The 17004-nt window shown below is 44.0% G+C and overlaps 1 protein-coding gene across 1 annotated transcript in view; it reads right to left on the bottom strand.

Annotated features, from left to right (window-relative positions):
* The window catches only part of LOC124574330 (odorant receptor Or2-like), a 131203-nt gene that overhangs the window by 62057 nt on the left and 52142 nt on the right, over positions 1 to 17004 (bottom strand). Inside the window, exon 4 of the mRNA XM_047131148.1 lies at positions 3122 to 3221. Coding sequence (XP_046987104.1) covers positions 3122 to 3221 — 100 coding nt within the window. The remainder of the gene's footprint in view (positions 1 to 3121; positions 3222 to 17004) is intronic.

The following is a 17004-nucleotide window of genomic DNA, read 5'->3' as shown; positions in this document are numbered from 1 at the left end:
ATCGGTATTCCGACTTCATCGATAAACAGCCCGTCGTATAAGGACGGATTGTTTCTCACACCCTACGAGCAGAAACAGCTCAGTTTTTACATAAGGGTGCAAAACTATGTCCAGAAACTGATGATAGCTTTCGTTTGTGAGCTTTCCCGGCATTGTGGCTGTTGGCTCCACCTTCTGATGTCGTTTTATCAATTCGTTTACATCTTGGTACACTCGAGGATCAAACTTGTCGCTAACTTCTTGGAGACAAATGAAAATTGTTTCTGGAAAGGGTTAATCCGTGTATCTTTTTTTCCTTTTGCCATTAATTCCATTGTATTTGAAGATCTAATAAATAACATTGGTGTCGCAAACGTCTGCGATATAAAAAAAACTTAAGACTGGATTTGAATACGGAACGCAAGCTTTCGGAATTAGGCCCTAAGGCACTGACTACCAACGCATTCGGTATTTCGGCGCTCGAGCAGCCTGATGAAGTCGCTCCGAAATTTGGACCGTCATTTTCTCGGAAGCTATTGCCTGTTGTCACCTAAGCGAAAATAGTAGTCTCTTTATTTTTGTCCATTCACATCTACATCTACATCTACGTAATTACTTTGCTATTCACAATATAGTGCCTGGTAGAGGGTTCAATGAATCACCTTCAAGCTGTCTCTCTACCGTTCAACTCTCGAACGGCACGCGGGAAAAACGAGCGCTTAAATTTTTCTGTGCGAGCCCTTATTTCTCTTATTTTATTGTGATGATCACTTCTCCCTATGTGGGTGGGTACCAAAAGAATGTTTTCGCAATCGGAGGAGAAAACTGGTGATTGAAATTTCATGAGAAGATCCCGTCGCAACCAAAAACGCCTTTGTTTTAATGATTGCCACTCCAATTCACGTATCATGTCTGTGACACTATCTCCCCTATTTCGCGATAATACAATACTAGCTGCCCTTCTTTGTGCTTTTTCGATTTCATCCGTCAGTCCGACCTGATGCGGATCCCACACCGCACAGCAATACTCCAGAATAGGGCGGACAAGCGTGGTGTAAGCAGTCTCTTTAGTACACCTGTTGCACCTCCTAAGTGTTCTGCCAATGATCCGCAGCCTTTGGTTTGCTCTGCCCACAATATTATCTATGTGATCGTTCCAATTTAGGTTATTTGTAATTGTAATCCCTAAGTATTCAGTTGAATTTACAGCCTTCAGATTTGTGTACCTTATCGCGTAATCGAAATTTAGCGGATTTCTTTTAGTACTCATGTGAATAACTTCACATTTTTCTTTATTCAGGGTCAACTGCCACTTTTCACACCATACAGATATCTTATCTAAATCATTTGGCAAGTCGTTTTGATCATTGATGACTTTACAAGACGTAAATGACAGCATCATCTGCAAACAATCTAAGACGGCTACTCAGATTGTCTCCTATGTCGTTAATATAGATCAGGAACATTAGAGGGCCTATAACACTACCTTGGGGAACGCCGGATATTACTTCTGTTTTACTCGATGGCTTTCCGTCTATTACTACGAACTGTGACCTTTCTGACAGGAAATCACGAATCCCGTCTAACAACTGAGGCGATACTCCGTAGGCACGCAGTTTCGTTAGAAGACGCTAGTGAGGAACGGTGTCGAAAGCCTTCTGGAAATCCAAAAATATGGAATCAATTTGACATCCCCCGTCGATAGCACTTATTACTTCACGAGTGTAAAGAGCTAGTTGTGTTGCACAAGAACGATATTTTCTGAATCCGTGCTGACTATGTGCAATAAATGGTTTTCTTCGAGGTACTTCATAATGTTCGAATACAGTATACGTTCCAAAACCCTACTGCAAATCGACGTTAGTGATATAGGTCTGTAATTCAACGGATTACTCCCACTTCCCTTTTTGGATATTGGTACGGATCTTTCTGTGAGTGAATGGTTGTATATAATTGCTAAATATGGAGCTCTTTTATCAGGATACTCTGAGAGGAACCTGACTGGTATACAATCTGGACCACAGGTCTTACCTTTATTAAGTGATTTAAGCTGCTTCGTTACTCCGAGGATATCTACTTCGATGTTTCTCATCTTGGCAGTTGTTCTTGATTGAAATTCAGGAATATTTACTTCATCTTCTTTGGTGAAGGAGTTTCGGAAAACTGTGTTTCATAACTCTGCTTTAGTGGCACTGTTATCAGTGACTTCACCGTTGTTATCGCGCAGTGAAGGTATTGACTGCGTCTTGCCACTGGTGTGCTTTATGTATGACCAGAATCTCTTTGGGTTTTCTGCCAGATTTCGAGACAGAACTTCGTTGTGGAAATTATTAAAAGCATTGAAGTACGCGCTATATTTCGAACGTCTGTAAAACTTTGCCAATCTTGGGGATTTTGTGTTCTTTTAAATTTGGCATGCTTTTTTCGCTGCTTCTGCAACAGCGATCTGACCCGTTTTGTGTATCATAGGGGATCAGCACCATCACTTATTAATTTATGTGGTGTATATCTCTCAATTGCTGTCGATACTATCTCTCTGAAAACATTCCACAACTTTTCTACACTTACATGATCAGATCGGAAGGAGTGAAGACTGTCTCTTAAAAAGGCGTTAAGAGCATTTTTATCAGCTTTTTTAAGTAGATATACTTTGCGTTTCTTTTTGATGGTTGTAGGTATTACTGTATTCAGCCTAGCAGCAACTGCCTTGTGGTTGCTAATCCCTATATTTGTCACAATACTCACTATTTGTCCAAGATTGTTGCTAAGAGATCAAGTATGCTTTCGCAACCATTTACGCTTCGAGTGGGCTCATGAACTAATTGTTCAAAATAATTTTGGATGACGTTTTATGCCTGCCGCCGGCTTTAAACGTATAATTTTTCCAGCATATCGAGGGTAGATTAAAGTTTCGACTGCATCAGAGTGCGAACTACGACAGGTTCCCTTCTGAGTGTCAAAGGTGGATCAGTTAAGAAGGCGGGCAAAATATTTTGGCTCGTCGGTATATGTCAGTAAGAACGTACGGCAGATCAAAATAGCTGCAGTAAAGTTCTGGTGCGAATAATAAACATCAATAGTGACAAGAGATGAACCTTTTCGTTCGTACGTTTACAAACCATAATGTATGTTTGTTACTTACCACAGAAGCGACGAAGATAGCGAAGCACACCGTAAGTATGTTGGTGAGAAGAAGAATAGAAATAGAGTAGTTTAAGGCCGACTGGAGCAGTTGGAAACACCTGAAATTATGAATTTCCGTTATACAACAGGTAAGATCGAAAGGCACTGAATCCTTCGATCACACACTTTTCCTCATATTCACAGCTTAATATATAAAAACTTTTATATTGCTTTTCTTGCATACCACATTCCAATCACTGAAGCATGAATTCAAAAATAACTGAATTGACAGTATGTACTACGTATAACAAAATGCACACTCTAGCAGAAATCGTATCAACCACTTACATGATGTGTGATTTTAGCTGTGGTAACAAACATGTGGACAGATAGTAACGGTTATCTGTGAATTTGTTTACATGTTTCCCTTCATATAATGCCATCTAGTGGCTACCTAATAAATAACCGTAATAAGAAACATTTTGAATAAAACTGAAACGACGTATGACACTGAATATAAGGGAACAGTTAAAACTGTGAACGTGGATACTGCGCTTATAAACCATGCAGTCCGGACCAGCATCAGGATCCCACTCCAAGCTCCACCTTTCAAGAGGCTCCTGTCCTTGCGTTCTAATTTTTCTATAATATACAGGGCGAGTCACCTAACATTACCGCTGGATATATTTCGTAAACCACATCAAATACTGACGAATCGATTCCACACACCGAACGTGAGGAGAGGGGCTAGTGTAATTGGTTAATACAAACCATAAAAAAATGCCCGGAAGTATGTTTTTTAACGCAAACCTACGTTTTTTTAAATGGAACCACGTTAGTTTTGTTAGCACATCTGAACATATAAACAAATACGTAATCAGTGCCGTTTGTTGCATTCTAAAATGTTAACTACATCCGGACATATTGTAACCTAAAGTTGACGCTTGAGTACCACTCCTCCGCTGCTCGATCGTGTGTATCGGAGAGCACCGAATTACGTAGGGATCCAAAGGGAACGGTGATGGACCTTAGGTACAGAAGAGACTGGAACAGCACATTACGTCCACATGCTAACATCTTTTTATTGGTCTTTTTCACTGACGCACATGCACATTACCATGAGGGGTGAGGTACACGTACACACGTGGTTTCCGTTTTCAATTACGGAGTGGAATAGAGTGTGTCCCGACATGTCAGGCCAATAGATGTTCAATGTGGTGGCCATCATTTGCTGCACACAATTGCAATCTCTGGCGTAATGAATGTCGTACACGCCGCAGTACATCTGATGTAATGTCGCCGCAGGCTGCCACAATACGTTGTTTCATATCCTCTGGGATTGTAGGCACATCACGGTACACATTCTCCTTTAACGTACCCCACAGAAAGAAGTCCAGAGGTGTAAGATCAGGAGAACGGGCTGGCCAATTTATGCGTCCTCCAAGTCCTATGAAACGCCCGTCGAACATCCTGTCAAGGGTCAGCCTAGTATTAACTGCGGAATGTGCAGGTGCACCATCATGCTGATACCACATACGTCGACGCGTTTCCAGTAGGACATTTTCGAGCAACGTTGGCAGATCATTCTATATTGCTCCTGCAATGAAGTGAGGACCAATGAGGTGGTCGCCAATGATTCCGCACCATACATTTACAGTCCACGGTCGCTGTCGCTCTACCTGTCTGAGACAACGAGGATTGTCCACGGACCAGTAATGCATGTTCCGTAGATTCACTGCCCCGTGGTTTGTGAAACCCGCTTCATCGGTAAACAGGTAGAACTGCAATGCATTCTCTGTTAATGCCCATTGACAGAATTGCACTCGATGATTAAAGTCATCACCATGTAATTGCTGATGTAGCGACACATGAAACGGGTGAAAGCGGTGACGATGCAGTATGCGCATGACACTACTTTGACTCAGTTCACCGGCTCTCGCAATGTCCCGTGTACTCATGTGTGGGTTCATGGCAACAGCAGCTAACACACCAACTGCACCCGCTTCTCCTGTGACGGGCCTGTTACGGACCGGTTTGCGTGCTACTACCATACCTGTTGCATACAGTTGGCGGTAGATGTTTTGCAATGTGCGGCACGTTGGATGCTCTCTGTCCGGGTATCGGTCTGCATACACCCTGCAGGCTTCAGCTGCATTTCGTCGACACTCGCCATAGATGAGTATCATCTCCGCCTTTTCAGAGTTCGAATACACCATGGTCACAGTTCCTACAACACTACACTATCACAGACGTCTCGTAACACGGTGTACTACAGTTGGTCTGCGTGCGGAGACGAATGCAGAATAACAATAGCAGCAAGCGCTACATGCGGACACTGTGACAGCTAGATCAAACCACAACAGTGCACTACAGCCACACTCGTAAACACGGTCGTCATTGTAAACATGTCCCTGCAGATGCTGCTCGCCGACCGTGGCCCGTGTTTGTTACAACACACAACTGAACGTCGGAGGTTTCAAGCGTCAACTTTAGGTTACAATATCTCCGGATGTAATTAACATTTTACAATGCAACAAACGGCACTGATTACGTATTTGTTTATATGTTCAGATGTGCTAACAAAACTAACGCGGTTCCATTTAAAAAAAACGTAGGTTTGTGTTAAAAAACATACTTCCGTGCATTTTTGTATGGTTTGTATTAAACAATTACACTAGCCCCTCTCCTCACGTTCGGTCTGTGGAATCGGTTCGTCAGTATTTGATGTGGTTTACGAAATATATCCAGCGGTAACGTTAGGTGACTCTCCCTGTATACGATGTAATGAGGAGTCAGAATGTCTGTGGAAGAATGGTTGTCCATTGTCCCTCAACAGTCGAGATGAGGTAGGATGCTGGGGTCTGAAGTGAAGTCTACATTTTAACTCATCAAAAATGTGCTCCGCTGAGTTCAGGTTGTGACTCTGGGAAGACCAGTCGATTTCAGGAATGTTATTGTCCACAAACCGCTACTCCATAGACGCTTCTTTATGACAAAGTGCACTGTCATGCTGATAAGAACAACCATCATCTCCGAACTTTCCATCTACATACACAATACGCAATGGTGTCAAATGTGTTGATACTGTTGTATAATTTGTGTCTTCTTAAGCACAATAAGGAGTCCTCTCCTAACTTTAAAAAACACCCCTACATCGTAATATAACCTTCTCAACACTTCATTGTTGGCTCTATAATTGATGGCACGTACCGTTCTCTAACATGTCGATTTATGGCAATATTATTTTTAACCATTGTGTGGCATGACAGTACGCTTTTGTAAGGACAGTATGTCCACTTTTGCATTTTATTTTTGCCAACTTGTTGCTTTATTGATTTTAAATATTGGTGTTTCGTACCTACGTACATTCTGAAGAACAATCTGTCTATTTTTATAGTAGATTACAAACCAATATTATGTTTAATTTTATATGTAGCAGTTTAAACGGTGAATTTGGAATGTCTTCTGAAGGTCAACCTGCAGAAAGCATTCCAAGTCTGTTCTAAACTGTAAGCAGAGTGCGATGACAATTTTACAACTATTCCTTCTTCTGCATATTCTGGATTGCAAGTACACTACGATGACGCTCTGTACCAAGTGGTCGATTACTGAAGGTGTCGCAGATTCTGACCAGCTGAGACGGGATATCTGAAGAGTGATAGTTTGGCGACCTGTAACGGTAACCAATGCCGCGCTAATGTATTAATTTGCTTCGATGATTCAAGAGTGTTTCCAGTTGGTCATTCTCAGGCCAAGAGTTACGAATGTATAGTTGGGTTTCGGCTCACGTCACGCGTCTTGGCGTAATATTGTTTGCACCATTTTCATATCTTTAATGTGCATTTACTTATGCTCGTCGTTCAGTGAGGTTTTTAGTTTCGAGGCACATGGTACAGTATCATGTTTTCATTAGTCCATCCGAATAACATACTTGTTGGATTCCTCACACTATTCTTTACAAAACTACTATTTACAAAACAAACATCACACTCTCGTCTAGTTAAATGTTTCCAGCATTTTCCAAAGCGCACAGAAAATTTTGTTATTTAGTTCTTTTTTGTGGTGATCCAGTACGGCACGTATTCACGCTCGGACAGTTGTATTCATTCTTATATCAGTGATTATGTTTTTAGACGAAATAGCTTTCAGTTGCAGTTTTGTCGTACATAGACATGGCTGGAGACCTTGGCTGTTGTATAAATTAACTGTTGATGGTGTACAGCAACCAGCCACAAATTAGTTTTAGATTACTTTATTCAAAAAGTACCGTTACTGGTTTCGAAATTTTTACAATTCGTCATCAGTCAGTCACTTCACGGCAACTCACTGGAAACGAATGTATAATATGTATCGATGAAAGCTTGAAAAACCGCCTGATGATAAATTGCAAAAAATTCGAAATCGATAACGGTACTTTTTGCAGAAAGTAATCTGAAACCAATTTGTGTCTGGTTGGTGAACACCATCAACAATTTAAGTTATCAGTTGAATTGAATCTTCTGAGAAGATTATTCACTTCCCCAAGCCACTAATAAATTCCTTCTTGAACATTCAGTTACTTTCGTGGTGTTGTATGCACATTGAAATCTGCATTTAGCAGCACCCTGAACCACTGGATCCTCTCTGCCTTCAGCAGGAATATTGGTCAAAGAAGACAGTATTGCACTCAGTGTACACATTTTAAAAACTGAAATCCGAGGAATGTTTCTGTCATTCTTTCCATATATTACAGGTCAGAAGGTAAGTGAGGGACAGCAGATTTCGAGAGAGGCGGCTGCTCATCGTATCACGTCCTATGCAGCTGCTATGCATCTTTATGTTTCAGCTTTCTAGGTAAAAAGCAGTTACTAGATTGAGCTTCGTAAGTTCATTGCACGTAACTCTCCTATATGATTGGTTGTATATACGTTCTTGAAATCAGGTTATGTACCTATTAGGAGTGTGTGTGATGATAAAATTCACCAAATGATGATTTATGACTGCTATTTTTTACGTCACACAATGTAAGCAGTAACTACGCTTAAATGTTCTTTTCCTTTTTTCAAATAGAGTCAGATCGGGCTATAGATCTTGATATCACGTAGAAAAGTGCGTTAATCAAGGCATTTTCTGAAGATATATTTGCGTGTATTCAGATAAAATGAGAAAGGGTGTTAGCTTACGCAGGTTGCTGGTGGAAATTGTTCTAACTTAGCTTTATCTGTTATCAGCGATAACATCTATTCAGGATGACTATGAATAAGTAAGCTCAACAGATAAAATATTAGTCAGCCTCGTAAAAGAGTACATTGGTCGTTTTGGCGCCTTGTAGAAAGTGTAAAACTGGTACTGGAGGGTCTTTTGAAACTCCACTGTTGACATAACATGAATGATATAATTAAAGACTTAAGTTCCGAGGGCATGGTGGGCTCTTGTAGCATGATAGAGACAAAAGCTATCTAAGTCCCTTTATATGTTTATCTGGGTTACTGATTTCGACTCTGGCCAATGTTCATCTTCAGTTCCAAATTTAATTAATACACGAAAGACAAGCACTATCTGGGCAACTTTTTATATTTATTTGGATTACTGGTTAAGTCTCTTCCAAGAGGTCATCTTCAGTTCCAAATTTAATTAATATAATAAAGATAAACATTGTCTGGGTCATGTTTTGTGTTCATTTGTATTATTGGTTTCGACTCTTGCCAGAGGTCATCTACGGTTCCAAATTGACAAACGCCGTCTGGATCACTTTTTATTGATTCACTATAGAATCTGACAAAGATTGCATCAGGCTCTCGAGATTAATTCAGTTTTAACAGTTTCATCTGTTTCTCAACACCACTGACTCTAATATCTATTTCTGTCATATTTTCAATGATATGAGATCTGAACTGGGGCAATAGTTCTGAGTTTTCCTTTCTAAAGAAACATTTGAAAACAGAGTTACGCATTTCTGCTTTTGGCCTGCTACCCTCAATTTCAGTTACTGTCTCATCCACAAGCGGCTGGACGCTAACTTTGGTGCCACTCGTAGCCTTCACATGCAAACAAAATTTCTTTCGGTTTTGTGAGAGAACATTTGACAGTATTCTGCTAAGGTGATCATTGAAGGCTTGGCGTATTGCTCTCTTGAGACCAAAACGGGTTTATTCAGTGTCTGTCTATCTATAGCCCTATGCTTTGTCTTACACCTGTTATACAGTAGTCTCTGTTTCTTTAAAAGTTTGGTTACAGTGACTGTATGGCACGCAAGGCCCCTCCAAACATGAACTTTTCTACTGGGTACATATCTATCCAGTGCATGGTCAACTATTCCCTTAAACTTGAGCCATTGTTCATCTACATGCTACTGTTTTGTGCTAAAAGTTTCTATTTCATCACTGAGATATGACACTACTGTTATTTTATCTAGCTTGCCAAACATATAAATCTTTCTACTTGTTTTAGTTGCCCTTTGTACTTTCGTAATCGTTGTTGCCACAGCCACCTCATGATCACTGATAGCAGTTTTGATGTGGACATCCTCAAAGCGTTCAGATCTATTTGTTGCCATTAGATCTATTATATTTCTATCATGAGTGGCGCTCTAAGCTACCTGTTTCAACCAGTTTTCTGAGAACATGTTTACAATGTTACACAGGTTGTCTTGTCACGCCCACCACTAACCAATTTTTCCACTTGCTTGTTGGAAGATTAAAGTCTCCACTGACGATTACAGTATGATTGGGGAACTTACCTACAAGTGAATGAGGTTTTCTCCAAGGTTTCTGGTTACCTCAGGAGACGAGTCTGGTAAACTATAGAAGGATCCAAGTATCATTTTATGCCCACCACTGATGCCGAGTCTTGTCCACACAAGCTTGCATGGAACTCCAATTTCTATATAGGTGGATTTGATTGTCTTGCCTACTGCAACAAATACACCATCTCCATTTCCCGTTAGACCATCCCTTCGAAATATGATTAAGCTCTCCCTAAAAATCTAACTGCTATTTTCTTCAGATTATAACGAGCTTCCTGTATCTAGTATTATCTGAGCTTGATTGTTTTTCAGGACCACTTGAAGCTTTGGCACTTCGTTGCGAATGATTCAGCGGTTAACTACTGCGATTTTAATACTTTCGTCTGTGAGAATACCCTTTGGATCTTACACTAATACTTCCAGATGTCTTATAGCTGTCGTTATATGGATGGATGAAGGGTCACCTAATCTAAAAAAAAAAAAAAAGATCCTTGTATGCACACCACACCGTTAGTCACCTGGGTAGCTGCCTCTGATGTGTAGCGGACTCCTGACCAATTTAGGGGGCATCTACAGTTCTGAATCCTATAGAAATCTGCAAATTGTGGGGTTCATCGGGACTCCATGCACAACGCTGGTCTTGTCAACCTTCTCTGCCATTCACCGGAGTGATCCAGGTATAACTTCGGAGCACAGACGACAGGCACCGTTTGCTCCAGTGTATGCCAAAATCTGCAGTTTTTCCTCAATGGCTGCCGGAATAGCCTCTTCGACATGATGACTGAGGCCACAAGGTGTTTGCACTGAGTGCACCTGGTATTTCTGTCCCTCGCTGCCATTTCCCTAAGGGGTACCATTATTCGCCGTACGTTTGAGCTGCTGGCTATTAATAGACCCCTGCCCTTTTGTGTTTGCCTAACTTGACACAAAACAGCAGGTTTCCCATCAGGTGAAGTAGCATCAGTGAAAGACTGCACCTAGAACATGGTTAGGGGGCTCAGTATAACACTGAGCTCTCCTCAGTCCGCCCCCGGTAGCTGAGTGGACAGTTCGGTGCTAGCGGCCGTGCGAAGCGGAGGTCCGATACTTCCGCCTGTGCGGCGTGTGCGAGTGTTTGTTTACTTGTGGACTAAGTCTGCGCGCGAGCTAGTTACAACGATCATGGCGAACAAGTACAGGAAAACTACACTATGATTCAATTTCTGCAGAGACTACGAACGACCAAAGGCTTTAGCAGTGAAACGATTCATTCGAGAGGAAGTCAAGATACCGCCAAACGATATTGTCGGAATTCACCTGTCCATCATTATTCCCACGGTGTATGTTAAGATGGTAAATGACGCGGCGTGTGAGAGAATTCTACAGGCGACAAAAGCAGGTCTCCGATTTTGCCATAGTGACGGGAATGTCGGCACGGTAACTGTAGAACATGCTGGTCTGAGTGTACGGACAATACGTGTTTTTGAGCTGCCATTTGAGCTCCCGGCTGAAGAAGTTATCGAGGCTTTTAAGCCATACGGCACGGTGCATGGTCACACGGCAGAACGCTGGACATAATTTGCCACGTACCGCGTTCTTAACGGAGTGCGACAAATCACTATTGATCTTCAGAAGCATGTGCCGTCCTATCTGACAATTGGTGGTTGTCGGGCGGTGGTGATTTACGATGGTCAACCACGTACATGTTCTGGCTGTGGCCAGGAGGGACACCTCAGGTCGAAGTGTATGCAACGGCGGATTACGCAACTGCCTTCAGGTGTGCGGGAGCCGTCGCCGGCGATGACAGTACTACCGATCACCTATGCCAAAGCCCTCACTGCGTCCGCTGATGACCGAAAGGACACAGCCCCGGTGGAAGACCAAGATGGCACTCTCCGAAACCTTGTCGCAGACGTCGGGATGACAGAGGATACTGCTCCATCGAGCATACAATCTACGGCGACAACATCAGATGAGACCGAACTCCCACCAAGCACACCGATAGTACAAGAAGCAGTTCCAGCCACTACGGATGCTGTTCCGTCTGGAACGCACTCTGAGACGACAACATTAGTTTGGACCGAACTCCCGCCAAGTTCAACGATGGGACTCTAAACACTTCCAGTTCCTACGGATGCTTTTCTGTCGGGCAGCCGTGATTCCCTACAATCTGAGGACAAGGAAGGAAGATCACGCAAACAACGTTCCCCGAAAAGGAGGAAACGGCGGCGTCGCATGACATCTCCTCGGGATGACTCCGCTTGCCCCGACGACGATGTGCCTGTGGACCAAGACGACACAACAGCCTCTACGAAACAGGATGAGGCAATGGGAACTGTTCGATCAGACCCACAGCGGTCTGTCACATTGACGGTACCGGGACGTGGTGATGCTGAAGAGGAATCACAGCCAGTTGTCTCTCCAGACGCAGATGCTGTGGCTATGGACACGAATATATCACAGCCTGAAAAGATGTGGTATGACGATATTGAGGAGGCGCCGGTCGTCATACAAAGGCAGCCGGCACTCACGAAGATGGCCTAATAATTGCTGAAGGTGAAGGGAGAGGGGCGAGAGAACGTCTTCTAACTCAGCCCCCAGCGCCGATGCAGGGAGATGTTGTTGCGCCTCGACAGAGTGGGATTCAACGCCATGCGAACCGTATTGCGACATTAAATATAAATGACGTGCGTTCACCGGCCAAAATACACCTACTGAAGGAAACGATTTGGACATCTGATGTGGATATTGCTTTGCTGCAGGAAGTCCACATAGCTGCACTCCCATACATCGCAGGCTACCAATCCTATTCGTCACATGGAGATCACAGTGGGAGTGAGGTGGCAGTTTACGTGCGAGATGGCTTCCCAGTGGAAAACGCGTGTTATCTTCCGTCGGCCAGGGGAATGGCTTTCACGATGTTTGGGACACGCATAATCAATCTTTATACACTGTCGGGAAACAATCGGCGGGCGGCGGGAAAGGGCGCGATTTTATGCAGAAGACATTGCTCCACTATTCCATGGACGTTATGAATGTGTAATAATTGGTGGAGATTTCAGCTGTGTTCTCAGCCAGAAAGACCAATGGCCGCAAGCAAACATCAGCCAGGAGTTGCGAATCGTTGTCAACGACCTTGTACTTAGTGACACGTGGGAATTACGACATGAAGCTGCACCGGGATACACCTATGTGACAAGTCATTCGGCGAGCAGATTAGATCGCATTTATATCTCACGGGCTCATGCAAATGATGTCCAGGACGCGGAACGCTGGCCATTGGCATTTTCCGATCACAGCACTTACATCTGAACGGTGCTTCTTCCCCGTAGAGAGGTGTGGAACAGTAAGGCCCCGTGGAAACTAAACATTCAACATCTACATGATCCTGAATGCCGTCAACGGATCCTTGAGACATGGACGATGTGCGAGCGAGGGGTTAGAAGGTATACGACGATGCTTGATTGGTGGCTGGCTTTTCCGGCGCTTCGCCGTACGTTCATCTCATATAGCAGGGAGAGGGCAGAATGGCGCCGCCGTACGACCGACTTTTATTTTGCAGCACTGCGCGACCTGGATGATGGTCCGCCGGGACAGGACATCTGGATCGAACGCAAAAGGATAAAAGCTAAACTAGGGGCTTTAGCTCGAAAACATCTTCAGGGAACCATGGTGCGCGCCAAATGTCACGATACGATAAGGCACGAGATTCCTTCCATGCACCACGTCGTGAATGAACGAAAGCACCGACGACGCGTTTTGGTACGGGAATTAATTACCCGCGAAGACCGAAGAGTGACGCGTCAAGCGGACATTGTCTCTGCATTCGTCGACCATTACCAACACATCTATCGGGAAGAAGCAGCCTCTGTCGATGACCTCGACCGTATAGCCACGTCCGTCTCCCGTACACTGACGGTGGAAGCCGTGGGAACCTTACTGGAAGCCATTAGCTGTGAGGAAGTACATGATGCGATCGCACAAGGTGCGTTGAATCGGTCCCCAGGCATTGATGGGCTTCCTGCTGAACTCTATCGAGAATTTCGCAACGAAATGGCACCGCGATGGACGGAAATGTACAACGAGATGTTAAATTCCGATGTGCCTATTCCACCGGCTTTTATGGAAGGCCTCTTGTTGCCAGTACATAAACCGAAGCCAGGAATTACGGTCACACATTATCGCCCCATCACCCTGGTTAATGCCGACTATAAGATCTTTGCACGGTTGCTAGCGTACCGATGTCGTATGTTAATTCGTAGCGTTCTCTCTCCAGAACAGACGACACCGGGTGGATCGGTGAATGTGCAAACAGCTACTGGCGAATGCCGTGATGTGATAGCGCTGGCGGAGGAGTGCCGGCTTAAAGCGGCGATGGTGGCGGTTGATTTTGACAGTGCTTTTGATAAGGTGCGCCACAACTATCTGTACGCTGTACTGGAACAAATGGGATTTCCAGACCGTTTTACTGGTCTCATTAGAAGGATTTATGGGGGCGCACAATTCTTGGTACAGGTTAATGGGCGTATAGCAGGGCCCATTCAAATTCGAAGATCCATTCGCCAGGGCTGCCCTCTTTCGATGCTGCTGTTCACGATAGCGTTGGAACCATTAATTGGGAGGCTAACCAATTGTCTTTCTGGGATGGAACTACGGGGCTACACCTTCAAATGTTGTGCCTATGCGGACGACCTCCTGCTGCTCGTTCGTTCTGAGGAAGAGGTGAAGACGGTCCTTGAACTGTTGTTGGACCACAGTGTGACGGCGGGTAGTGCAGTGAACATGAACAAATCGGTGGCAATGCCGGTTGGAAGGGGCCTTACGCCGGAAGAAATCAGTCCGTTTCCTTATGTGCAACGATTCCGCTATCTCGGCATAGACTTTACCTCATCTGTAAAACATACTACGGCAATTAACTAGCGACGTATTTTACAGACAACACGTTCCATGGTCCGACAACATCTCCTACGACGCCTTGATCCTTTGCAGCGAGTCGAGTATCTGAACACTTATGTGGTTTCTAGAAATGGTGCATATTTCGCAGATCCTGCCCCTACCACTCACGCTCGGACGCCGATTTCAATCAGCATTAGGCTATTTTGTGATGATTGGATCGCCCCTCAAGGTGCGATACGCAACGCTCACGCTCCCTACGGACAAGGGGGGACTCGGACTTACGAATGTTCACTGCCGAGCGACGGCGCTCCTTCTAGCCACGATGTACAAGCAATGGCGTAGCGGACGTGATTCCCTCACATCCCGCCTACTGGATCTCCTGGTTCCAGCGTCCCTCACTCCTCCGGTGGCGGTGGGCAACATTACGCCACATTTTGCGCATGTCTCAACATTTATCGTGGAACTTAGTTATATCAGAGACGAGCTTCCGCGCACGAGACCGCCAGGCGCGAAGGATTTTTATGTTTGGCTGCTACGACGGATAAGTCGTAATGGCATTGAACCCAAACACCCCAGGTTGCATTGACCGAAGATTTGGAGACATGTGCACCAAAAATTCCTTCCTACCTTTGTTCGGGCACTGTGGTTCTCTGTCGCCTGTGGCAAGTTCAACACCAACCAACGGCTCCATGCAATTGGACTAGTGGACACTCCACTATGCCCGAAATGTCACCAAGTGGATGACGACCATCACCGTTTAACTTGTATCGCGGTGGAGGACGTCTGGCTCCTAGGAAGACAGATGGTGGCTTGCTACCTCCGTGTGACCCCGCAACATATTACCCCTGCTTCCTTCTTACATCCGGAGAGTGACTACTTTCCGGCGACTAAATCACAGGTTGGACGATCGCGTACCTCTATGGGGATGCTGCCAAGTCGCGACTTGACTTTTGGTATTTCTTGCAGCAAGCCCACAATGAGGTTCATAGATAGTCACACTATCGGAAAACCTTTGCCAACTATCTTCCGGCAGTCTTCCTTAACCCCCCCCCCCCCCACGCAGTTGGGATGTGCCGGGTGTAGTCGGTGTGCACATTTGACAGCTGATAATGAACCTCACGCTTCTCTCACCACTCAATATGTAATGCACATACTATACGATGAAATGATCTACATGTCCTTTTAGCAGAGTGATCTTTATTGAAAATAAATAAATAAATAAATAAAAAACAACATTCCTGTTCCTTTAAATTTGTGATTTGTTTTAAATTTTTTTTTTTTTTTTTTTTTTCAGAGGATGCATTTCATTTAGTGTTTGTGAACTGCCTAATTTTGTATCCAAACAGAATACCAATAAATAAATGTTACAAAAAAGGTCAGAGAGCAAAAGAAAAAAAAGTGGTCAGCGCGACAGACTGTCAATCCTCCCCATCGACGCGCAAGTCGCCGAAGTGGCGTCAAATGAAAGACTTACACCAGGTGAGAGGTCTACCCGACGGGAGGCCCTCGTCACACGACATTATTATTATTATTCCCCAGTTCCCATCTCCCCTGTCCAGGGCGCCCTACCCTACCATTGACTCGTCACTCACAGTCAAGTGGACAGGCAGTGACAGATTCCATACGTCCCCCTCTGGTACACGAATCTTGGCAGCTCTCCCAGCACACTCATTCACCGTAACTGTCAATCGTTTGACAGTAGTCAGCGCATGCTCGTCCAAAGAAACATTGCATCGTTCTTCTTGACAACACAGACACGGCAATATCGAATTTATCCGCCAGTACCAAGCAGTGACTTGCAATTAAAATGTCCTCCACTTGTACGGAAATTACATAATGTATGTATGAATTCAATTGTGGCGGCATATGGATGTTTGGGTCTGATATGAAAAACTCCACAAGATACAACTCAGGGTGGACGACATTTATGTCTGAATGCATCCATCATCATCATCATCATCATCATCATGCATCATGTACTGCATGGAACAAATATCAAACGATAACTACTATCTAACACGTGTAAATGTCTGAAATTAATAATATACATCCACATAACATATAGTATCCGCAGATCATACGATAAGTTATCAGTAATCTCAAAGGTGAAGAAAATGTCATACGTTTCTACCGTTGTAACGAAGAATTAGATACAGATGAAGAATCATATTGTACCTAATAATGTGTATGTAATCCACTAACTGGTCCTATCCAGACAAAGCGATCAACAACCACAAAACGCAAAAAGTAACGGTGTAAGACTGCCACTTACACCAACCTGCGCAACTGGGTAAAACACTATC

This window comes from Schistocerca americana, chromosome 1, assembly GCF_021461395.2.
Source record: "Schistocerca americana isolate TAMUIC-IGC-003095 chromosome 1, iqSchAmer2.1, whole genome shotgun sequence".
In the NCBI taxonomy this organism is placed as follows: domain Eukaryota; kingdom Metazoa; phylum Arthropoda; class Insecta; order Orthoptera; family Acrididae; genus Schistocerca; species Schistocerca americana.
This window is presented reverse-complemented; position numbering and strand designations above follow the sequence as displayed.